General features: G+C 41.2%; 1 protein-coding gene across 4 annotated transcripts in view; it reads right to left on the reverse strand.

The window, feature by feature from the left end:
* NTRK2 (neurotrophic receptor tyrosine kinase 2) overlaps positions 1-26,719 on the reverse strand; it is a 325,395-nt gene that overhangs the window by 72,009 nt on the left and 226,667 nt on the right. For all 4 annotated transcript variants that reach the window (XM_036330677.1, XM_036330678.1, XM_036330679.1 and 1 more), the window contains one exon: positions 12,256-12,386. In XM_036330677.1, coding sequence (XP_036186570.1) covers positions 12,256-12,386 — 131 coding nt within the window. The remainder of the gene's footprint in view (positions 1-12,255; positions 12,387-26,719) is intronic.

A 26,719-nucleotide genomic window follows, 5' to 3' on the forward strand; every position in this document is an offset into this window, starting at 1 on the left:
GAGGCTACAAGCCAAAAAATGTGGGCAGCCTCTAAAGGCTGGAAGAAGCAAGGAAACAAATTCTATCCTATAACTTACAGAAGGATCCAGCCTTGTTGACATCTTGTCTTTAGCTTAGTAAAACTGGCTTTCGGTGTCTGACCACTAGAATTATGAGAGAAAATTTGTGTTGTTTTAAGCCCCTGAGTTTGTAATAATTTGTTACAGCTTCAAAAGGAAACCAATACACCTGGTTAACAACTGGCAGTGCTCTAGGACTGGGCTCAGACCTCACCTTTCTGAGAAGTGTTCCCTGACCCTCTCATTGCTGTTACAACCCCTGTTATAATCTGCTCCCAGGCTAGGTTGAATGACCCTCATAGGTACGCCCCATACTTAATTTCTGTCATATCACTGGCCACAGTACAGTCTAAGTGCATGTTTACTTGCTTCTCTCTGGAATAGATGGTGAACTCCTTGGCCCAGGGATGGTGCCTTCCATGTCTGCATTGCCAGCACTGGGCATAGTGCCAGGCACATGGCAAGTATTCAGCAGATAAGACATTTCCTAGGCATGCTCTTAGGATTAATACCTGTGGGAAAAATTGGGCAGAGGGTGAAGTTGAGCTATTATATAGTCTCAACAAAGCTTATCTGGCCCCAAAGGATGACCGTTCATAGTTTTCCTGAGTTGGGCCAATACTGCTGAGCCATTATAACTCATAATCAATCAGTCATACGATGGGGGCCACTCTAGGAAGGGAGTGTGACCATGAGAGGATTTGCTGAGCCCTCACAGGAAACTGGCTATTGAGGACTGTCTGTTGCAGGTGGTTCATCATTGAATCACCACAGGATGAGTTTGCAATATGCTAGTTACCATGCCTGGGGCACCCATGAATAGGCAGGGTGTGCCTCACATCAGCCACATAGAAACAGTAGGATGTCAGGGATAGCAGCAAGATTACAAAGTCTTTTCTGCTATCATCTTCACAGAATTGAGCATTTTCACTAACTCCTTTGGCAGGATTTGAAGCTTTCTCCCCAGTGGTGACCAGCCCAAGGCAATAGAGCAGCAGGGCTCCTGATCCTGCCACCATTTCCCTTCTGAAAGCCCTTGAACCCTGCAATGTTTTCTAAGATAACAATGTTTTCTCAGACTGCTCTGAGTCACTGAGAGAGCTTACTTGTAAGGCCTTGTGTCTTTAGCAGTGAGATAGAGAAGGTGACTGAACCCATTTAGACCATTATCACAGGACATGAACAAACTCTACATGTAATCTTTCTTCTCAAGTTTTAGCTATGTAGTGGTGATTCAAATGCTGAAGTGTGTGTGTGTGTGTGTGTGTGTGTGTGTGTGTGTGTGTGAGAGAGAGAGAGAGAGAGAGAGAGAGAGAGAGAGAGGAGAGAGAGAGAGAGAGAGAGATATGTAGCATGATAGAGGGGTAGACTGGGAGAGTAGACAGAATTTTCCTTTTGGGTGGAGGCACCAAATTGACAGAGTTAACAAGCATCTAATATTTCCATTTCCCAAAAGCAAACTACTATGAGAAGAGTCTTACTTCAATTTCAAAAGCTGTGCTTCAGTAACATTTTCAGATTTAAGAGAGAAGATTTCACTATTCATGGGGCAAATGCATCTCACAAACTTGGCCTCATCCCATGTGCCCATCCATTTTTGCATGCTGGATCCTTTCTCTAAATTATGATTCAATTCTATTTTAAGAGATTCAGAAAATATGGCGGCACCGAGTTGGGCAAAATCATCTTGTGAATTTGGCACTCTAAGGAAAGAATTTTTCTAAGGTGGAACCATAGCCAGACAGCAATCAGAAGTTGGAAAAATTCTGCTATCAGCCCTATTTATAAAAGTCATCTCTGTTTCAGTGCCATGCCTGATTGTCATTTTACTCAATTAAGGGAGCCTTGGCTGGTACTTGGAGTCCCTTGGAAATGGACAGGAGGTGGCAGCCTCCCTCCCTGATAATTCTCTCCACTTAAGTTTCATTTTGACAGGCATGTTTGCCTCATCATTGATCATTACTGTTTTCTTACTTCTAGTGTCTGCCTTGTAACCTCATTTCTCTTTATTCCTCGTGAATTTCCTGAAACTCCAAAGCTGCCATCCTTTCTGAAGACAGTCTCAAGGGAGAGGTCTCATCCAGAGCTAAAGTGAGTTTCCTGCCTGGAGTACACATTGATTCAGAGTTGGAAGAAGGGAGTAGTATGAAATTAACTTCAACACAGAACTGAGAAGTTACTGAAGTAAAATAGAAGAAAGGAAGATTAACTTTCATCTGAAATGCTTCAGCCAAATAATAAAGCTAGCAGGAAACTAGTAGAGGCGAGAGAGCTTATTTGAAATCATTGTGTTTCTGGATGTTGTAGGACATGAAAAACGATTATGCATTTCAAAATGTAGGTGGTTTAGGAGACACAAGTTAAAACAGAGATGGTGTCCTTTTCTTTTTAATGATCTTATGTTCTTCTCTAACACTTTTTAGAGATCATAAGACGAGTTAAGGAGAAAGACTTTTTTTAAAAGAGATTATTATGGTAAGACCTCACCAAGCCTATGCCTACCACCATGCCTAAAACATAGATGTCAATGAGTGAACTCCCAGATGAGGCAACCGAGATGCATGGGAATGTTAATATGCCTAAGTTCTTCTGGGTCAGGGTCATTGGGTCAAGACCTAGTGCTTCTGATATCGTCTAGAGCTGTACTGTCCAAAATGCAAACCAACAGCCACATGTGGTTAGTGATAATTTGAAATATGGCTGTCCAAATTGACAAGTTCTGTGAGTTAAAATACACACTGGATTTTGAAAAGTTGGTATCAATAAAATATCTCATTAATATTTTATATTAATGTGTTGAAGTAACAATATTTAGATATGTTGGGTTAAATAAAATATATTCATAAAATTAGTTTTACCTGTTTTCCAATTTTATTGTGCATATTAAAAAATTTTTAAATACATACAAATATGGCTTGCATTTGTGGCTCACATTATATTTTTATTGGATAGCATCATTCTATAAAAGTCACCTCAGTAGGCTATTCATGAGTCAACCTGCTTCTTGGGAATGTTGGGAAACAATGATAGACTGAAATAGAATTAAGGCAGATACCCTTCTTATAAGATTCTTAGAGGCAAGCAAAGCTAAGTATTTAGAGTGATAGTCACAATACTGTATGATTCTTTTAACTTTTGGGTCTCCTTTAAAGAAAGGTAGAGGAAGCTTCTTACAGATTCTTATAAAAGTGAACCTTGGAAGAGTATCTAATCTAATAATAGAGCAACATGGTAATTGACCATACCTCCGCTATGCTTCCCATTGGCTAATCAGCAGGATATGCAAATTAACCCAACCAAGATGGTGGCTGGCAGCCATGCAGCTGAAGCAAGCAGGAGGCTTGCTTGCTCCAGTGATGGAGGAAGCCAAGCTTCTTCCCTGCTGTGGCCGGTCTCTGAGTTCCACTCTAAGCAATAAAGTTGCAATTATAGAAGCTAAACAAACCCCAGATACCTGCTTTCAGCAGGCCCTGGCCTCGGAGCTGGAGCGGCAACAAAGTTTCAATTATAGAAGGTAAATAAATCCCAGAATTAAAAAAAGAAAAAAGAAAAAAATGGAGAGGCTGGGAGCTTCCATCGCCAGCTTGGCCAGCCTGAAAACAGCCCTCAGCCCCTCATCCAGACTAGCCAGGCACCCCAGTGGGACCCCCACCCTGATCCAGGACACCCTTCAGGGCAAACCAGCTGGCCTCCACCTGTGCACTAGGCCTCTATCCTATATAGTAAAAAGGTAATATGCAAACTGACCCTAACAGCAGAAAGACTGGGAATGACTGGTCACTATGACACACACTGACCACCAGAGGCAGACGCTCAATGCAGGAGCTGCCCTCTGGTGGTCAGTGAGCTCCCACATGGAGGAGCTCTGCTCAGTCACAAGCCAGACTGATGGCTGCCAGTACAGTGGTGGTGGTGGGAGCCTCTCCTGCCTCCTCAGCAGCTCTAAGGATGTCCAACTGCAGCTTAGGTCTGTTCCCCACTGGCATGTGGACATCTCCTGAGGGCTGCCAGAGGGATGTCGGATTGCCAGCTTAGGCCCAATCCCCCGAGGAACAGGCCTAAGCCAGCAGGTGGTCAACCCCTGAGGGGTCCCAGACTGCAAGAGGGCACAGGCCGGGCTGAGGGCCCCTCCCCCCAAGTGCACAAATTTTTGTGCACCGGGCCTCTAGTATTTTTTTTTTAAATATATTTTATTGAATTTTTACAGAGAGGAAGAGAGAGGGATAGAGAGTTAGAAACATCGATGCGAGAGAAACATGGATCAGCTGCCTCCTGCACACTCCCTACTGGGGATATGCCCATAACCAAGATACATGCCCAGAATCGAACCTGGGACCCTTGAGTCCACAGGCCGATGCTCTATCCACTGAGCCAAACTGGTTAGGGCTGGCCTCTAGTATTTTAATAAATTCAGAAATAGGGAGAACTTGATAAAAATAAAATCTTAGAAACTAAAGAGAGTGCAATGGGTAACTCCCCCACATTCCTACAAATGTAAAAATGAACTAAATGATTGTAAAAAAAAAAAAGAGTGATCACAAACACTCAGACTGTGCTCACTGTGTATTAAAAACTTACACTCTGTGCACATCGTATATAGCTGGCCTTTGCAAGGACTTTAATTACGTACCAGTGACAGCCTGAAATACAAGGTTCATAGCCACAGTGTTGATTGCTGCTACATTTATTATCATAGCCATGCTGACTCTAATGGTTCAGAATCTAAGAAGTTGACCATCCAGTGAGAAACATGAAGCCAAGCTCTAATTCACATATTTTAAAATACTTTTCAATAATTTGGGGGATAACATGGTTTATGTGTGCATATTATATCAAGGTGCATGTTATACATGCTTTGAAAGGTATGGATATAACTCATAGAGAAATATTGACTCAAAAGAGTGAATAGGAAGTTGGCCTCCAATGTAGAAAATGGCAAGAGGTTTACAGGCTTCAAATATGCCAGCATACATTTGTCTGAGTCTGTTTCACCAGCTGCGCAGGAGCTGGTGGAGATGTAGACTGTGACTCAATTGCAAGTTAGGTTATCATGTTCAAGTCAATTAAAAAGCAGCACAACTACCACAGTTCACATGTTCCAGAGATACAGAGGGGTGAAGTGAACCCTCCAGCTACCTTTGGTGCCAGATGAGTCTTCCTTAGAGTAAAATGCGCTGTTTTGGTTTTAGCATTAATGAAAAGATGGGGATAAATTGGAGATAAGCCAGAAAAGAGGGTCAACAAGACAAAAAACAGATCTCCCATCAAAGGTTAAAAGTTGAACTTACTAGGACTTAATGACTGAAGCCTACCTGATTCAAGTGCAGTACGGATTCTTACAAGGAAACATTGTTCTCCACCCTACAGTATCTGTGATCAGGCATGTGCATGCACACACACACACCAGGAAGAATGCACTTACACCAAAGATCAACAGGAATCAATTAAGCAATGTCTGGACCATAAAGATGATTAAGTCTTTTAACAGACCACTATTCCAAGTTCTATAACTTCTGTTCCTAGAGACATGTAAAGATGGAATTGATAGTATTTTCTTCAACATTATGCCCTGATAAGGTATACAAACATTTTTTTAGGGAAGCACTGACAAATGTTCTTTTAAATGCACTAATCTTGTTACCATTCGTTTCCATTTTGCAGGAACAAGGATTTCACATGCTGATGTAAACAGGTTGAGAGGAAGCACAGGAATGGGAGGAATGGGTGAGGGCCTTTCCATTAACTGGGATGTGAGTATGGATATGATGACTGTCACACAAAAAAGGGAAGACAAAAAGAAAATAGCCACCTGTCTTAGAAATGAACTTGCCTTGGTAGAGCACTTGAATTGATGAACACTTGATGAACTTTCCCATTTAAGAATAATTTCACTATTCCAGAATTGGAGAGAATGAGCTTTCCTTTTGAAGCCCTTATTCTGCCCATAAGCATATTCTGAGAGAACTGGCTCTAGTTACTTCTTTCCCTTAGGTGGCCTCATCTGTGCCATAGGACCACCTTGGATGGTTAGGCCACAGGTAGATGGCCTGGAATAAAGACTAAGTGGAACAACTGCACACATAGTATTTTCCTTCTTGAGGACTCTGCATGTGAGTAGTGGAGGCCATGTGAGCAACAATTGGCATGGAGGCAGCAGTCATATGTTAGAGAACAGCAGAGGCAAGGGGCAGCTGCACTACATTAGCAGGGAAGCCTAGAGGACGATCCCTGGTGGCTCTTACTGTGAGAGTAAAGAAGAGACAGTCATGGGGCTATCTCAAATCCTGAGTGAACTTTTGGATCCCATCTATTGTAGTCACAATGAGGCCTAGCTGCCCTGCAGTTCCTATTTACTTTTGGCTATAGCATGTCTAATATCCTTTTTGGAAACCAGTACCCCACATTCAGTCATGTGTGTTGGGTAGCATTGACCCAATCTTCCATTTCCAGGAATATGCATGTGTATTGGGCCTGGATAATCAGAATATTCTATTGCCTTGGTCATAGGGCCAGGGGACACAACTCAAGGCAAGCCAGTAAGAGTCAGCCCGTGGACTTTTGCATAATTGTTGGGAAGGAAGAGTTCTCGTTGGGGTTGCTAGGATGGCAGGATCTAAGCAGGGACATTACTGCCAAGTGTTTACTGTGGTTTCAGAAGAACCTGCCTGAGAATGCAGTCAATATAGAGGAAAGTAGAGCCAAGATAGATAGCTAGATAATTGATCCCCTGGATCTTGTAATGCTGGGAGCTAAGATGCCAGTAACATGGTTTTTCAGAAGCATGAGAAATAAATTCCCTTTTCTGCTTTAGCCAGCTTGAGTTGGTTTCCTATGAGCATTATACTGCTCTTCTTATTAAAGCTGATTATGATGTTTTGTTGAAGCCAAAGCCCTCACTCCAGGATCCAGTTTTTCTTATTCCAACTTATTCCCTTGAATTACATTTTTACTTGGAAAACATAAAAAAGTATCTCTTACACGCAAATGAGCACAACTAACACCTTTCTTTATATTACTTGACAAGTGGTATTATGTTGGATTTTCTCAATTTGGTTTACCAGGGCACATGTAAAATTTAATAAATAAAAGTGTGGTGCACAATGGACACTAAAGTGAGGCCTGAGTTTTAGTCCTAGGGCTGACATTAAATGACCTCGTCCAAGCTGTGTGACTTTGGGTGGGTTATTTATCTTCTCTAGGTTCCTGTTTTCTCATTGGCACAATTAGGTAATTAAGCTAAATAATATCAATAACAGTTCTATGTATCTGTATTCAATGTTTTCTAAAATGATTCTTAATTAGATTACATTATTCTATACATATTCTCTTTACTGTTCCTCCCAGTTATAAATCTCCATAACTATCAATAGCTCATCAAATCATTTCCTTACCTAGAAATGTCAACTGCCAACTCTTTACTTTTTCTGTAGTCCATCCATCCATCCATCCATCCATCCATCCATCCATCTCTTCATTTATTTAACAAGCATTTACTGCATGTTACTACAAATTAGGCCATATGCTAAAAGACATGGTTCCAACATTCAAGAATATACCACTCTAGTGGAAGAGACAGACATTCATGCCATTGATTAAATGAACCCATGAATACATATATAATGAATAACTTTGACAAATGCTATAAAGGACAAGTATAGATGCCTTAATAGCATATAATAGGGAGGTATGGCCTTAATGGGGGAATAGACAAGGGGAAGTCTCCCCTAGAGCAGCACCTTGAACTGAGAGCTGATGGATTAGTGCAAGTCATGTAGACCAAGGGGCTGGTTTGGACCCTCCGGACATAGAACGGCAGCAACAAGCTAGCTAGATGGTACTTGTGGCTGTCTTGTGGTAATGTGCCAGAGGGTTTACCCATCAACTCTTCCAAAACCCTTGGTGAAGATTATCATCATTATTCCCTGCATTGACAAGAAGATATTCAGAAACGCAAAAAGCAAAAATGCTAATTTAGATCCTAAAGAAAGTGCCTGCTGAACTTAGATTTCTCCATTTCTCATCTTGTTAAGTCTTCCTATGTAGCACCTCTCTTTCACTTTAACTTATATCTCGAGGGAGTCACTTGACACCCCTGGTTCTTGTTTTTTTCATTTATTGAACAGGAGACTAGGGTTATATGCATGATTTCTAAGGTCTCTCTCATATTAAGCATTTGATGTTTCTAGAAATACACCTGAGTTAGTGGGGAGGGTGAGAAGAGGCCATCAATCCATCAACACTTATGGCTATATTTTAAAAACAAAAAATCAGCATGCATTCATAATATAAAAAACATTGTAGGAATTGTAGCTATTGAAATGGAGGTTGGATAGAGCTAACATAGTTAATGCATTCAATGTAGAGAAACTACAGTGAAGCGTTTTCTTGGCAATTGAGGTATTTAAAGGCAAAGTAACTCATTTTGATCATAGACTGGTTTCTCTGCTTCTTATCCTCTATGGGTTCTTCAATTATAATTCAGTGTAAAAGGATAAATGGCTGATAAATCCATTTCACTAAAAAAACCCCACAAAGGTCATCCAAAAATATCAAGAAAAGGGCAATCCAGTTGAATCTGAACAAGCAATGGTAGAGGCAAGCTCAGCCTCCATGTGCCCTTGAGTGGCCTGCATATGCCTCAGGATTCCTTTCATCTTACACTGGTTCCTGGGACCCCTCAAGCTCTTAAGTCATTTGGAGCAAGCGGACACCAGAATTTCTAGGACCCTGACATCTGTCAGTCTGAATGCAAATCCTTACATTTCAAATCAGCCAGCTCCTTCTAGAGAAGGAAAAAGGACAATAGCTGCTATTCCTTAGCATGCATAATCAATGCTGCAGGGGTTGCTAGGCAACAGGCAGAAAGGCTTCAAACATCCCTGAGTGTCTCCAATGGAGGAAGAGCAGCCCTGGCAGCCACTCCTCAGAGGTGACAGGCTGTGCAGACTCTGGAAGCTGTGACCAATTTGTTTCATTCCTTAGAAAAATCCCTTTATTTGGCCAGGACTGAACCATGGCTCATTAGATCGTCTTTGAGGTGTCCAATGGGCCCACCACCCTAAAAATGAGCAGGTCAGGCTGGCGAGAGGCAGCTCCAGGAAAGGTCCGTGTGTTGTTTTGATCCAGTTCATCCTAGAGTCTATGGAAGATCTGACTTGTTCCTTGGATGGCTGCAGCCTCTGGATTCTAGAAGTTAAAACAAGCATCCTCTTGGAAGCCTGTAGTCATTCCAGCAAAGCCTCTGATTTCAACAAATATGTACAGTCAAGGTCAGTGAGATGAGACTTCTTAGGTGTGCAACCTTGGAATAAATGTTTAAGCTGTAGGCATGTTGTACACTCTACTTGAGATAATAGTTTCATTTGCATTTCAAGAAGACTAGCAAAGAGAATAAGGCAGGATTTGATAAAGGGGCAAATCCATTTTGTTTTATTTTATTTAGCAGTGTTGATGAAAGAGCAAACATTCTTCATAGGTCATTAATTTGTAAACACTTATTTGGCAAAGCCAGGTAGTGTATGAGGCATAGATTCTGGGTTTGGGTCACAGGTAGAATTAGGGCTATCATGGGGATTTAAACCATAGAGAAGCCTGACAGTGGTGATGGGAGATAGGCCAGGTAGAAGCATGCCATGGGCAGGACAGCTGGCTACACTGCTGTCACTGGCTATTCTTTCGTCATTACTAGCCCAAGCCCTGATGTCCTATCTCAGCACGTGCTTGGGAGGAAATTGCCGGAAACCAATTCCAGCATGTTCAGCAAGGCTGAATCATCTGAAGTGGCAAGGGCATTTCCCCAAACCTGAATAGGATACATTAAATGGATTGTTTGCTGCCAGACAACTAAAGGTCATCTAAATCTACATATTATTGCCTCCTATTGGCCAAACACATAAACAGCCGTAGGCTAATTCCCCCATTCTGACAATGCTTGTGTATACCCTTTGAAGTGTATATCTCTGCCTCACCTCAGGACAAGTTGTGTTAATAAAAAGCAAGGGGTCCTGAGATGAGGGGACCTTAGACCTTAGACCAGAGAACTTAAGACTTAGATCTTAGTTTCTTTTAAGCTAAACTCCTCTGACCCCCAAATGCCTTTCAAAATTATATTTCATCTCTGGACTCCTATTTAATCTATGCACAGCCTTCTCCAGATTTCCTGAACCCTTATTGGTGCTGGAACAAGAACCCCGGCAGGAAATGCATCATATGAGTTTAGGGTACCCTGGATTTAGCTATGCAATATCCCATCCTTAAGGACTTGGCAAGAAGTACTGAGAGGCAATAAGGAATGATATGAAGATGAAAGGCTATACTAAGGAATTTTGTGTATCTGTCTCTATACTAGCTGAGGTCTCTCAGCTACCCCTCCACTGTCACCTAAGATTCCCTAATCTCTCCTGGATTTTTTTCACCTTCAAAGCCTCTCACCTTATGAGCCCATAAAGTGAATTCAGAGTCTGAAGGCCCAACCTAGTCCCCTTGTGGCCCCCAAACAACAGTGGGAACCATGGGCCAGAACATAAATCCACGGTCTTCAGTCCCCTTGTCTATAACACACGGCTGGGTCAGAATTAGATGTTCCCTAAGCTTCTTTCAGTTCTAACATTTGATCAGTGTATGAATCTATAAAAATAGAGGCACCTTTTGGTCTTATTTATCCAAAGGAAAAAAAAAAGATAGCAGGAGAAGAAAGCAAAGACTGCAGATTTAATGCTGCCAAGTGTTCTGAACAATTTGTGCTTAAAAAATAACAAACTTTTTGAGTAAATGGAAGAAAAGAGGAAGCAATCGCAGCAACAGGGATTAAACATCCCAAAGTCACTGCAGGATTCTTACTTTACACCTTGACCCATTTGACCTCAGCTTTCTCCTCCTCACTCCTCCCCTCTCTTTTCTACTGTCTCACCAACCCCATGTGCCTTTCTTAGTGAGGTAATGTTTACTGGATGGCTATTGTATTTCCCATCCTTAGAAAGGTCTGACCTTTATTTACCCCAAAGTGCAAGTGTAAGGAGCCTTTCCTGAGAGTCTAGGAGTGCTGATGCCACTGGGGTTACTTACTTTTGATGGTGAGAAAAGCAAACCCACAGTTTGCATTTCAGTGGACTTTAACAGAAACTGTGTTTAGTCTGCAGGATGGGTAAGTTCAAGAATAATTTTCTCTCTCCTCAGTTACCCATTATGTATATGCTGAATTATTTTAATGCTAAGTAAAACAGTAATGAAATACACATTTGCTTTGAAAAAATCAAATTGATCTGCTCACTAGTAAACAAATGCTATTCGTATAAATATTCTGTGTTTGGCAGAAGCAAAGAAACAAAAAGCCAAAATTCAATCATCTTATATTAAGCTAAAGAATTGCATTTTAGTACATTAGCCATGTCCATATTTATTTGCCACTTAATTGATTTTATAAATAGATGCCTCTTTTAAATGTTTTACAAATGTTATTCAATACCATGGTGTTGTTGTTTTTTTTGTTTTGACAATGCATATGTAAAGATTTACAGAGTCTTTTGTGTTATTTTTATTACTTCTTGTGTTTTAGAGAGCTCAGCGTAAATTTTATCCCTTCAATAATGTTTATTTTATTGAAGACCAGGTCTCCTTTCTGAGTTTCTGAGAAAATGGCTATGATAAAGGACTTTAGGGCTTCTTTATTTTAGTAAAACCTTGTGTCTTCTATGGTGGCAGAATCCACAAGAAATGCCACTCACCCCAGAATAAAATCACACATATACTACATACAATCCTGGGGCCTTGGAGACAGTTGGGAGGGACAAGGTATAACAGAAGATGTCAGTGGAACAGAGGCTGAGAGAGGGAGTGAATTCATAGTCTCCCTTTCGGAACCTCAACGTGAGAACAGGTGCAGCTGAGCTGGACACAAGCACCAAGCAATCAGGGGAGACAGGCTGAGTCTTCAAGCCTTAGCTGGTTGGTTTCTGTCTGAAATTTAGTTAAAATTGACTTGAAAGAATAGCTCAGAGCCTTTTGAGGTGCCCCTAGAAAGAATAGGACACTTGGATATGCCCCAAATATCCTTCCCACTGTCCACTTAGTTAAAAGAGTTTGAACACATCCTTCATAACAGACATGCTCCTGAATTGGCCACTAAAGTAAAAAAGTAACACTTTCAACACATTACTGAGACCGTGGATAATAAGACATTCTGGAGTGTTCTCTTACCTTCACAGCCACCAAGATCTTGTCATGCTCAGGACAGAGGTTATAGCATTCAGCTAGGAACACTTTTCCAAAGGCCCCTTCACCTAGCTCCCTTTTCAGAACAATGTTATGCCGCTTGATGTGCTGAACAACTGTAAAACAAAGAGAACTGAAATTAGAATCAAAGCACACAGAGGGGAGGCAGAGGGTGGGGAGTCTCAGGGCTCATGTCCGGGCTCTTCTCTGCACAAAACAAAGCAGAGGAGAAGCCCAATGTCCACCCTCACAATTGGCTTGCTCTCCAGAGCTCACTTATTGTCCTTGATAGAAGTGAAGTAGGGACTTGCCTGTTGGCTGCAGAAGGTCATTAATGGAGTTTACTGACTAGGAAAGGGGAGAAATGCGAAAGAAATGCACCTTAACGGCAGGCCTCTTTATTACAAGCCAGATATGCTTTGCATCTATTTGTCAGTCACATGTCTAGTGGGGAAAGGAATTTGCGTCAATCATTTCCTTCCTAGGTTGGCTACTAATGATATATCCTTAACAAGATATTGTTTGGCTTTGCCTGGTTTTGAACCTACATAAATGGAATCATACTATATGTATTCTTCCATATCTTGCATCATTCATTCAACAATGTCTTTCAGATTAAATTTTATTGAGTTACAGTGTGTGTAGTAGTGATTACATTGCTTTTACTGCTTTATAATACTCAGTGGGAGGACTGTACTGCCATTTGTTTATCCATTCTATGCTGATGAAGATGCTATACAGTTTCTTTTTAGATACAACTTGATATAAAATGCAAGTGGTGATTAAGGTTTTACTTTAATAGGATTTTTCCCCTGGTAACTCATGTGGTTTGAAGCAATGATGGTTTCCACAGGCCTCTGGGAACTCAGGGTGATAAAAATCTAAAGGTCTTTTATGAGCAACAATATTAATGAGTCTAGGAATGTATATTAATATCTCATGCTCTGGTAGCAACTCCCGGATTGAAGAGGAGAGAAATGTGTTCATTAGGTAGAGTGCCCATATAAAGAGATAAATGTAATTCTTGCAGAGAATTAGCTGCCCTATTTAAATCTAATATTTAACTCCATGGTTGTCACATGTTCACTGGGAATTAAATAGCCACTTGATTTACTTTACACTCTAACCAGATCAAAACAAGTATTTAACTTTTTTATCCCATTTAATTTGCATTTTCTTTTTTTAAAACTTTTCGAAGGAGGAGAAAAAGTTGGTAGGAAATAAGTTTATAGAGCTATGTCAAAAGACCAAATTTCATCATCTCCAAAACTAAAATTGATGAAACCAGTTTTCCCATGTTGACCTTGAAAGCAGTAAATGCCTCTTTTCTTTAAGAAATGGCTAGTTTGTATTAATTTCCTTCGTTGTCTTGGAAAATAATAGATTACATGGATGGTGGCCTTTTGCCAATGTATTCTCCTGAAGCAGAGTTAATCTCTTTTGTAAAATCTGTAGCCCAGGGGCACAGGTAACCATTTGTGTTTGTATCTGCATTCCTGACAGTGTGTCACAGTGCTTTGCATACGGTTGGTGCTGTAAAATATTTGTTGAAAAATGTGCTGAATCATAATAAACAGCAGGCAAACACTGCATAATCATATTATCTCAGTCAATTGACAATCCTATTGAGTACGAAAGCAATAAAGAATTCTCTGAGATGTCAGCAGCACGGAGAACAACTAACCGAGCTAAGTATTTCGTCCCATTCTCCTCCGAAGAGCATCAGTACTTAGCCCCACCTGCCTCCTTCCTGTTTCCTGAAATAAGCATGGAAGTCCTTGGTACCCTCTCAGGGGATCACTTCTTAATCAACCTCTCATCCCAGCTTTGCTCATAAATGTCCCAGGCTGAGTCAATGCTCACCCCTTCACCTCCCTCACAGACCTTTCTTGGAGCCTTCTGGGATTGCTAGCTATCATCCATGAGCTCTTCTTAAATTTTCCTCTACCTCCTTCATTCAACTGAAACTTTGGCCATGCCCTGAGGACATCCATGCCTTTCCCCTACAGCTTTCTCAAATGCAAGCCATCCCCACCCCTTACCTGCAGGTACTTCAGGCCCTTGTGTGTGATTTCTGGCCATTACTCTCTCTCTCTCTCTCTCTCTCTCTCTCTCTCTCTCTCTCTCTCTCTCTCTTTCTCTCTCTCTCTCTCCTGCTGGAAAGAAGTTTATAGAGCTATGGCTAAAGACAAAATTTTCTAAAGCATCTAGCTATCCTAAAGCATCTATCTTAGGGAGCCAGCAGCCTATACCACCTCTGCCCCTCACTGCTGACATCTTGGTTCCTCCTCTCTCACACTGAGCTCCTGGCTGACACATTCCTTCTCCACCCCACCAGTGTCATCATTCTCAGGGTGCAGGGCACAGAGAATGGTTCAGTCACTTGCCTAATCTGTAGAAACACTGGGCCGCCATTTCTTCTGCAGATCAGAGGTGAGGCTCTGTGGGAGTTTTTGGCTGAGTGCATGGCATTAAGGTGACTTTTTCTAGGGCCAAGACTTTCTTAATACAGGAAGCAATGCTCTGATTCTGGACAAGCTCCTTATCTCATTGTTGACTAGCATTTTGAATATCACTGCCTTAAAGAGCCCTATGTATTTGGATTCATTTATACAAAATATCCTGAGTGAAGTGAATCTAAGGACTCTATAACAAATAAACCACCAGGTAAGCATGTCGATTCTTTACACACTTCTTTCCCTGAGGTCAGTCAATTCTCTTCTGAATCTTAGAGACCTGATTAAAATCACATCAAACCCAACACGAATAACTAATAAAAAATAAATAAATGCCCAAACTCCAGCATAAATGGGTTCCTAGATTTGAAGGGAAAAATTGATTTAAAAAAAGCTTTATCGATAAAGTTTCCTTTTTCACCTTCCCAAAAGAAAAGGGGGCATCAATAAGAGGTATACGTGGTGTAGGAAATATACCGCCAAACACATGTGGTCTGCAGGGTGATCTATGTACATCTATATATTCAAAATAAAGTGTGTGATTAGATTATTGTGCAAATAAATTTATTTTGTAAAATCAGGGAGAAACTGATAACGAGCAATAACAATCAAGATGAGCGGCTGTGAACTGTCTAGCCATCTTTGTCATTAATGAAATTTTCCAAAGCGGAAATTTGGTGCCCTTTGTCTTTTGCTTCATGTGGACCAGAGCTGAGTAAATTTCTGGTTCTGTATTAGCATTACATTACAGCCGCTGAAAAACGCATTTTGTCATTAAGTAGCTTCTGTAGTTTACAGAGATACCGACAGTTTCAGATGGTCGAAATTGAATTCCTGGTATTGATATCACCCAGAAGTAAATTTTATACACACACACACACACACACACACACAGGCTATAGATAAAGTATTAATCTGTGTCTATCTATAACCATTACCACTGAACCTAAAAATAAATAATAAATAAATAATTAAATCCCTGTCTACTCAGAGTTGAAGTAAGAAATGTATCCTTCCCGTTTCCCCAGAAATGAGGTTTCATAGAAAACCTTGACCCAGTTGACATGTCCTGCTCAGCACATGGACCTTGAATTGAGACACTTCTTGAGTTTCTCATATATGCCAGCTAATAAGTGATCTGCCTCTCAAAAGAAAGATATTTTAAATTTTTGAACAGAAAGGTAAAAAGTAATATGGATTCAGAAGATAATATTCTGTATTAGGAGCAATCTCTCTACTTCTCTACAGACCTAAATGTAGGGCCAGTTGCCTGCCGGGAGCCGGTCCATGCTTGCTGTTTCAAGGGACCTGGCATATATGGCATACTGTTCTTAATATGTTTGCTCACCTTCTTGGCACTATGTGTTTTAACCAAGGTCTCTGAGAAAGGTTGTTTCCCCAGGTAGGGATTTTCCCCTGAAGTTAGGGAGGGAATAAAACCTCTTAACTAAGTGCCAGGTGGGTAATTAATCACTTTAACTACGAACAATCATGCTTAAGCTACATAATCTTTACTCCCTGGAATGGAGATAAGAAACGCCCTAACCTTTGTAATAGAGATTGATAGGATTGGAATCAACTGGTATAAATACAGATGTAACAAGACAGAACTTAGAAGACAGAACCTACACAGAACCTAGAGACAGAACAACTTCGCTGGAGAGAACATGGCAAAAGATCCTGGACTGAACCTGACTACAGAAATTGGCAAGAGAACCTGACTAGAACCTGGTGACTGAACCTGGCTGGAGAACCTGGACAGAACCTGGCTGGAGAACCTAGCGAGGGAACATGGCCACAGAACCTGGCTGGAGATCCTAACCAGAACTTCGCTGGAGATCCTGAACAGAACTTGGCTGGAGATCCTGGCTAGGCTGCTGATGAACTGAACACTGCCTCTGTGTCATTCCTTCTTCGCTGACTCCGTCCACACCTTTGGGGACCCCTGGACCTGCTGGGGTTGGACCCCAGCAGTTGCCTACGTGGTTCTCTCTCAGAGGGCTGGGTGCTATGATGGGAAGAGAATTTAAAGATCTGTGAGGCTGACTCCCTCCTGTTTAACAGCTGACCGGTGAGGCTTGGGGCAGGACAGTGACTTCCTCAGGGCCATACAGCTAGGAGGTGGCCCAACTAGGACTCAGGTGTCCTGACCTTTAGAAGAGCCACCCTTGGACTCTGTAACACAGGCCCATTTGAGACTGAAGGCAGTGAGCGTTTCCTGAGATTAAAATAGTAACAGGTGTTTCATTTAGTTAATTATCTTTTCCAGTAGAAATGTTTCAAACATTCACGTTTATCGTCTGAAATGGGCCAAACATCTCATAACGAAGAATTTCATTAAAAAACAGCAAATAAACATAAAATATGAGTGAGAAAAGCAGGATATAAAAGTTAAATACCTTAGAAAGTGCTTAAGCTTGATCTGAATAAAATTAATAAAAATTATTTCTATCTATCTTGATGTCTGTTTCCTGGGTAGCATATTGAAACAGGTAAAACCATCTACCTTGTAAAAATAGATTTGCGTAAAAGATGGAAACTATGTTTTTGAACTTCATCTACATTTTTATTAAGATACAAGTTGGTATTAAAATGAAATAAATGCAATTAAGACCACAGACATAAAATGCACCAGGACAAGACACGGCCAAATATTCATAAATAATATTAATGATGAAATAAAATGTAATAATACTGAGCCATTCTTACGCACTTTTCAGCAAAAATTCCCAATGTGCATTACCATCAATTAATTTTCATATCCTTCTGAATGAGGTCAATAGTCACATTTATTTTACAGATGACACCACTATTAATTGACTTACTTGTGGTCATAGAGTCATCCACTTATCCTTTTCCAAGTGTTATTTCTAATGAAATGAGAGGGAGAGAAGTGGGGGCCTAACACGTGCTGATTGCTATTATGAGCCAGAAAATGTGTTGAGAGATTTACAGGGGTTATCAATCTTCATAGCAATCTAGTAAGGTATCCCTATCTCCATTTTTTGATTAAAGTAAAAAGAAGAGGATCAGCTGAGCTACCTAACTCATTCAAGTTTGTACCATTGGTAACAGGCAGAGTTTGAGTTCTTTTCACTGCAACACTCTACCTTTCCTTGGCCTTCTTATAAAAGGACAAAGTGAAAGTGTATGAGCTCAACTTTGCCCACCTAGGGAATTGTGAGTCTACTTTTAGCAATTTAGTTAAGCAAAACTTTATTAAGCACCTATTTTGGCCTGGGCATTTTTCTAGGGCCTAGATAAAAGGATGAGTAAAATAGACCCTAATTTATTGAAATTCTTCAAAAAAAATCAAGAAACTCACAACCTAACAGGGCAGGAAAAAATATGTATATCTATAACACCTTACACCTTCACTTCCTTCATAAAAGATTTTAGGTACTTTATGTAACCTTGCAAGGAAAAACAAAATTTAAATAAGAATCATCAGGGAAAGTGGCATGGAAGATGAAGGCAAGGTATTCAGTAGAAATGCAAACATGCAAATTCTAGGGTATCACAGGGTTATTAATATTAAGTTATAATTTGACCCCGAACTTCCCGGCATCAGAAGCCAAAAGGAAAACGTAATAATTCACAAAATGTTTACTACTCAAAGTAAAAGTACAGACATTCCTTGTGGTAAGATTCTTCATAGCATCTCATTTTCCAAGGAATATTTTGAATAAATTTTACACAGGGGATCGATGTCCTCACAAAGGCCCTAGAGTAAATAGTGATTTTCCAAAGACTATTTCTTAAAGCATAACTCAGTAAGAGATAAACATATGACACAAAAGCCACCCCCAGTCAAAGCACTACACAGGGAGTCCACGACTCTTATCATCATGACATAAAAATCAATGTCTGTGGGCATACTCAAGATTGCTTTGGGGATGTAGATGAAGAATAGGTATAATTTCCCCATACCCACTGCTGGGTCTAGACTTATTAAGCAATCCAAAGTATGAATAAATAATAACATGAAAATTTAAAAATAGATGTGATTGAACAAGAGATAAGGATGGTGGGAAAGAGGGTATTTAAGGTAGAGGGAGAAGTTCAGAGTATATGTGCGAAATAGTGATTTATCTTGGTTTATTCCTGAAGAGAGTGTAGATGATATTCTCTAAGAGTAGGACGAGCCTAAATGACAGAGGGCTTTGACTACCTCACTAGGTAGTAAGTTTGGGAACTAATAAGTCTGGACTCTTGAACAATGATGTCAATGCCCTTTGCCTTCATTTCCTCATCTTTAAATGAATACTTTTGAGCTAAATGGCAACAGGTCAGCTCCAGCACACACACATTCCACAACTTTATTCTGTATATGAGCCCTATCTAGAGCTATGACAGACTTTTGAGCCTGGGAGAAAAGTGATGAGTACAAATCATTAGGTTATGCTGGCCGGGCAAACTGGAGCCAGAGAAGTCAGTTAGGGTGTAGCTATAGCTAGTTTGCACAGAGGCCTCTGCTGACTGAAAGTGAGCTCCATCCAGTTATAATTTATTTTCATTCTCTAGCTAACCCCTTATCCTTGAAATGCACACAGCTCAGTGTGACTGCCCCTAGGGAAGCTGAGATCAAGTCCTTGCCCCCAAATACAACAGAGGACTTTGCCAGGTACTAATCCTCTGTGTTTTCAGGGAAAGACAAAGAACAATGAGCCATAGAACAAAACCAAACTGGAGGAATCAGAGAGGCAGGAGAATGAACCATGAAGGAGGCTGAGCAGAGCAAAAGTCAGACTGCCAGGGGCAAAGGGTGAGTGTAAGTGAAGACCTGGAAGTGGTAAGTGGAGCCTACACATGTGGGAGGTCATGCAGACAAGTGAACATAGAGAATGGAGTTGGTGATGGGGTTGAGGAGGGAGAAATTTGAGAGTGTGTGTATATGTTAGGAAGAATAATAGGAAGTAAGAAATTAAACAGGCATAAAAAGAAAGGCAGGGAGGGAAAGAAGGAGGGTGAGAGGAAAATTGGCAAGACCGATTCTTGGAGAAGACCCTGGGAGTATAGTGCGGTGGAGGATGTAGAAAAAGTCTAAAACAGAGAGCAAAGATTTTGAGTGAGCCACTTTTGAAGGCTTAATCTTTGATGCTCATCACAGCATTGGGTCACTGAAGGAGGAAGTGGACTTCAAGGGATCCCCAAGGGCCCCATGGTGTGCCTTCGGGCTAAGCTTTGAAATGGGTCTGGTGATAGACAAGATAGACTCTTGCAGGGTGACTCAGCACTCCTGGGAGGGTACCAGATACCAACCTGGATGCCCCATACAACATCCAATGGCAGCAAATGGCCCCTTCCTTCTAAAACATATTTGATGCCCCCATGCTAAACCAGAGAACAGCTGTAGGGCATGCAGGAGCAATGCTTAATTTAACCCAATCATTACAGTAGATAAATGCAATCGAGTTATTTGAAATTAAATTACCCAAACTTCTTGTAGAAAACAGCCAAGGAGGGGGAAAGCCCCAGAAATCTTTCAAGCTGTTAGACTGACGGGAACACCACACTTCAAAATACACATACGGCACATCCCTCGCTTTGACAGCCCCTAACAGCCAAAATTATATCTGTTCTACACACTGGCATGTGGTAGAATTGGATTGATTTACCCTGACAGCCCTCCCTGCTGGAACAATACTTGTCAGTCAGCCCCAGCAATGTTTGTATTTTCAAGAATAATTATGCAGAGTGATTGTACAAAATCCTGGCAGGTGGGCCAGACAGTCTTATCTGCCTACCCCTTCGACCCTGTGTCCCTGAGCCTGAAAGTTCTTCTTGCTCCCGAGGATGAAAAACATTCCTTTAGCACTCTCTTCCCAAGCTGTATGCACGAACCTCAATTTGAGGGTTCTATGTTGGTATCTGTTCTATCATTTGGGGTCTTCCACTCCTGTGCCCTCCTCATGAATACTTTTCTTCTAGTAGCTGCTACATTCTCCTAAGTGACTTCTGCAGGTTAGTTGGCCTTTATCAACATACCCCTACATAAATCCTCCCATTGCAAAAGATATCTTGTTTTGGGGGATAATTCCCAAACCACACCAGTGTCATCATTTTGAAGAGTTTATCCTAACAGAAGTATGTATGTGACATATACATGTTATATACATATAACACAATTTCTGTACATATATTCTAGTAAGGGAGCAGGAATTGGTAAGAGAAATAGCAATAATTCTATCAGAATGTGATAAATGATGATGAGAGGAGCAAGCCAAGCATTACGTGAATGGGCAACTTGGAAGAAGCTCCATGGAGTCATTGAGAGAAGCACGTTAGAGTCCTTATGAGGAAAGCTTTGAACACAAGGGCAAGCACTTAGTCTATAGGCAATGAAAAGTCAATGGGCATTTATGAGGTCCAGAATTCCATGCCAGTTTCCCAGGCTTTCCTCAGCTATAGACTCTGCCCAAACTCCTTAGAAAGGCAGATGCTCGGTAGAGCTCATAACCAATGACATGTGGCCAAAGTCTGTAAGAATGAGGGCCACAGACAAGATTTTGGAGTCCATCCCAAATGTTTCCATGGCTTTCTGCCCAGTTAATATGCAAAACAGAATTCTATGAAATTTTTTTAACATGCTTATTTGAGGACTCATATTTCAAAAGGTAATGCTAAAGTTTATTTTCTTCAAAGGGTTTCACAATACTTACAGCATCTTTCAATCAACATTACCCCACGCCCCTCCACCACCACCACCACCATTTCAGCAGTTACGCATCTATGTGAAAAGAACTATGTTTGGTGCTGTGGGAGATTCAAGGATGAGCAGGGGAAGAGAAGATCAACAGTCACTAAGTGCACATCTTCTGTGTGCTTGGCATTGTGTTAAGCATTGTACATAGAGTCTTTATTCAGACATCCTGATGGACTGATGGAGAGACATCATTGTCTCCATTTCAGGAATGTCATAGCTGAGTCTTGGAGATATTAAGTAATTTGCCCAAAGCCACACAGCTGGAAAGTGGGCAAGACAAGCTAGGATTGGCTTCAAAACCCATGCAGTCTCTCCCAATAGAACACAAATCTTTCCCCAAATGATGGTCAGTCTACTAGGGAGATGAGACAAATACACAATAACAGTTGTTAAAGGTGGAACATAAAGCCTGCTATGATCGATGTAAAAAATAAAGGGTGAGGGGTGTTTAGAATGAAAAAAAAAAGCAAAAGCAAATCATTTGAGTATAGGGTTTGAGGTAGGAGGACATGCCATTTTAATTTTCCCTTATAAGTTGAGCAGGGCTGGAAATGTTGGTTGGAAAGAAGGGGCTTGTTGGACATAATGAATTATACCATTTCCAAAATACTAGCGTGAAACTGGACCTTCACGTTAAAATGTGTCTGCATTAAAGTACAAACTCTGAAAACTATTTAGGTTGAACCAAATGAAATTTCTATTTGCACAGGCCCAAATGGGACAAACAGCTATTTCATATGGTTCAACCTAATGTATTGCTAAGTTTTACCTTTGCAAACAGAACTTCGGAATGTTAGAAAAGAACCTGCATTTTTTCTTTTAATTTACAAAAAAAAAATTATGAAAAGGTATACGTGCAAATGGTAACAAATAAGTAGTACTAAAGAGCTAAAGATGAAAAGAAACTGTACTTTTCCACACTCCTTCCTGCCCTCAGTCCTACTCGTCTTAATTCAGTGTAATTTGACTTTCTTGTTTTCTAGGCATCATCTCCATAACTCTAATTAATGTTGTACCTCCTACTCCTGTTTTCCTAATTTAAGACACTTAATGACTTTCTGTTACATAGGAGGAGGATTTTGCTCACACTCCCTCTCACCTCCTCCCAATAATTTGGAGCTGTAATATTTTCAGTTCTTCTATTGATTACCTATCACACTGCATCTCTATTTCAGGTATCCTAATACTCTTCTGTATATGTTGAGCTTATTACACCCCTAGCTTCTTCTGCCCCAATTATTTCCTATATCCTGTGAGCTTGACCTTTACTGCAACTGTGCCAAAATGGCTGCTGTGTACATTCAGTTCACAATATGATACAATTAAGTGTCCTTTCCTTCTAAAAATTGGAAAGCAATGAACAGAATTTGTGTTAACAGGAGCAGCTTAATACTGTATCCTGCAAGGCTAAGTGGGCACCAGGACTACATTTTCTTCTCCATGTGTCTAATGTCAAATCCAGTGCCATGTTCATTAATACCCTATTCCTTCTCATTACAGACATGTATCAACCAAATGCAATGTATCACTCAAAAATGTAAGAACAGGGGAAGTCAGGGAGGTTAAAGCTGGATGAAGTCCATAGAATATTGCTATATCCTTTCCCCAGAAGTCAAATCACCTATTCTCTGTAGCTACCAGACTTATCCCTTTCATTCTCTGTCTATATACACTCTCCATCTCTGATGAGCTGCAAAACCTTGGGTGTGAACGCATGCCAAGAAGCACAGTGTTGAAGGCAGTTTATGAGCTGGGAATGGATTTATAGTGTGAGAGTCACGGTGTTTGGGTTCCTTTCCTCTCTGTCTTTTGATAAGAACTTGTGGGTGGTTCTGTTAGCTGGAGCACTTCCAAATTTTGCATCAATCTTACAAGCTCCACTTTTGGAGAACAGTTCTAAAAAATACATAATTAAGTCACATTGACCTAATCGGGCTGCTTTAGAAAGGAGAGGAGTCTTCCCATCCCCTGGGCTCTGGAGTCCTGTTGGGGATTATGTAGAGGGTCACACAAATCAGGCTTCTAGTATGATTCCCTGGGTTTTATAATGAAGTCCCTTATAAAAAGTGCCTTCTCCAGAGAGAGTTTCAATGTTACTAAGACAAAGGGAACTTATGGTGGGTGATTAAAAACTCTTCTCATATGTTAATATGAACCATTTACATCTGGGATTGGCATTTTCTAAAGTATTAAAATGCCATCACATGTTCAGAGAAGGTGATGTTAAGCAAATTCATTCAAGAACAAGTCAAAGTTAAAGTATACAGTATGCTTAAGCTGAGGAATACTCAGTGGTAACAGTGTCCCTGTGAGTATGGATAAAAAATGTCTAGCCTTGCCTTGTGGTCCTGGTGGACAAGCCCCTAAAGAAGAACCTGATTTCTCAGGGACCTACAGTCTTCAGGAGGACAGAACTGAGAGTGAAGAGCCAACATTGGACTCAGGTCACATTTTTGATCCTGGCTCCTCCACCTAAAAATAATTGAGTGAATCACAGTATTTGTAAGGAACACTAAAAATTCTTCTACTTTGCCCTTCCATCTATAAATGTGCACATGATTATAAGGAAACTAGTGGCCCAGTGCATGAAATTCCTGCATGGGAGGGGGGGAAAGGGTTCCTCACCCCAGGCTGCACCGTCTCGCAACCCAGGACTGCTGGTTTAGGCCCAATCCCACAGGAATCCCTGCAGGATCAGGCCTAAACTGGCAGTTGGACATCCCTCTTGCAATCTGGGACTGCTGGCTCCTAACTGCTCACCTGCCTGCCTGCCTGATGACCCCTAACCACTTGCCTGTCTGCCTGATTGCCCCTAACAACTCAGCCTGCCTGCCTGATCGCCCCTAACCACTCTGCTTGCCTGATCGCCCCTAACCACCTTTGCCTCAGCCCCCGTCACTGCAGCTTCATCCAGAAGGTCGTCCAGAAGGATGACCGGAAGGTCGTTCGGCTGTCCAGTCTAATTAGCATATTATGCTTTTATTTTTATAGATGAACAGGAATGAGATCTTTACAAGCTCAAATGAAGACACCTAGCTATACAAGATCCAATGATGGCCAAGAAAAAAAAGGCCCATTGAGGAAGGCAAATGAAAAAGAAAGAGGGAAGTGTCCCATGGACAGGGTCTAGGGTGGTGATGGGGGAGCAATGAGTGAAGTGACTATAATTTGCAGGGATTAAGAGGCAGAAAGGGAAGCCTCAGCCCTATCATTGTTAATAACTAACTACACAACTTGAAGCAATTCTCTAAATGTATCTGCCCAACTTTGATTTCTTTCCTCTAGCTCTAAAATGGGAATGAAAGTACCTGCCCCCCCCCCGCCCCCCTGCAAGAACAAAATGGTATTCTAAATAAGAAGCATGCTGACAAATAAAATGCATTAAAAATGGCATATGGCGTGACCCCTGCTATTTAGTGATTTGGCACTCACGAGTACACAGTGTCTTACAGATACACTTTTATTGGTTCAATTTCATGTTAAATATTACCGACAACTACAATAATAATGGGCCTTCTGGTCCCAGGGCACTTTAAGGCTCATAAAGCCCTCACACGTGTTATTTTATCTGAGCATTAAAACAATGTGAGACAGGCTGCTAAACCTTTCGGAGTTCCATGCCACAGCTGAGGAAGCAGAGGTTCAAAGAGTTCAAGGGGGTCATCAAGGTTGCACAGTTGGTCAGTTGTAAAGCCAGACCTCATGCTTTGCTTTTTTATTCCAAGTTCAATGTCCTTTACACCAGTGTGGCGTGGAAGGCATTCTGGAGACTAAATCAAGAAAGTTAAAAATTCAATCTGAAGGCAAACCTTGTAGATAGAGACTACGATCCATGCAAGATGCTAGTGTGGAAACAGCACCAAGCATTGGCTGCTAGAGGGATATGACCTCAAGAAAGGAGAAGTTACTAGTAATGTGGATGGTAATTATAGGAAAGGCTTCACAGATTAAAAAAGGTCTGGGTGGAAATGTGAAAAATAGATTCATTTGAATAATTGGAGGTAAAGGTGGGCTCTCTTAAGTAAGAAGGAGCAGCAAAGGCAGGGTAGGGGCGACAGGACTGCCATGTTCAATCAAGGGGTATGATGAGAAATGGTAGTTTGGAAATCACAATAGGAAGTTTCAATGGGCTCAATAGGACCAAGTCACAGAGAGCATGAGGGATAGATGAGGGGTCTAGATTTGGTCCTATAAGCAGAAGAGAGCTATTGTAGGTTCCTGAATGAGGGTGGAGCATTATGTAATTAGCATATTGTCTGGTAGGGATATGCATGGTGTATTACGTATGAACTGAGTCAAAGACAGTAGCTAGGAGATTGTTGCTTTAATAAAAGCATAGTCACAAAGTCCTGGTTTAGAGTGGTGGCAGTGAAAGTAAAAGGAAAGCTATAGATGCTAATAGCTAAGTTATTTAATATTTGGAACAAAAGCATTATTCACTCAGCTACCATACTCCACATGACTCTCAGAAACATGAACAGCTTTCTCAACCAAGTGTCCCCTTAACTGTGCAGCCAAATGAAGTGGTTCAGTTGCCTAAGAGAGTGTTCATGAAAAAATCACATGCATTTGTCAAAAAGGTTCCGTATTTCATCCCTTAGTCTTCTATTCAAGAAGACTTCTCAGAAGATGTCACATGGACCATTGGACCCACATCTGCTCCAAGGAGATGCAGGGGGAGATGGGGAGCAGAAGCAGATGCACTAAAGCCCCGGGTGTTGAGCAGAGAAGGAGGACAACAGGGGGCAGGAGGACAAGGACAAGCATGGCACTGGAACGTGGATAACCTGGGTCCTAATACCTTGATTGCTTGGGCCAGCTGGAGTCTTGGTGCTTAATCCTACCTTCCCAGACCTATTATCTGAAGACTTACCCCAATGCAATACACAGTGAGGGTTGAAATTGGTCCTTTTTCTTTGTTTGCCAGGTGGGTTCCTAGACATGGTCAGATTTGAACATAACTACAGCCTTCCTTTTCATAAGTGAATTGTAATAAAGACGCACTTCCTCTTTAAATTTCAGTAGCTCTGTTGTGCTTTCCATTCCCTCTTCATTGCAGTGTGTGGGCATTACACACACACACACACACACACACACACACACACACACAGGCACCTCACACGTTGCATTGACAGCTGCTTGCCAGTCAATGAAGTCACATTACTCTGTCATGGGGATGTGTGAAATCAGCCGCCTCACAGGAGGTGGGCAGAGGCATGCACGATGCAATCAATGTAAACGGGAATTTTCTCTCTCCTGCGCCTGGCTGTTTTGTTGGCTTATTAAG

The sequence above is a fragment of the Myotis myotis genome, unplaced genomic scaffold (genome assembly GCF_014108235.1).
Source record: "Myotis myotis isolate mMyoMyo1 unplaced genomic scaffold, mMyoMyo1.p scaffold_m19_p_12, whole genome shotgun sequence".
NCBI lineage: Eukaryota > Metazoa > Chordata > Mammalia > Chiroptera > Vespertilionidae > Myotis > Myotis myotis.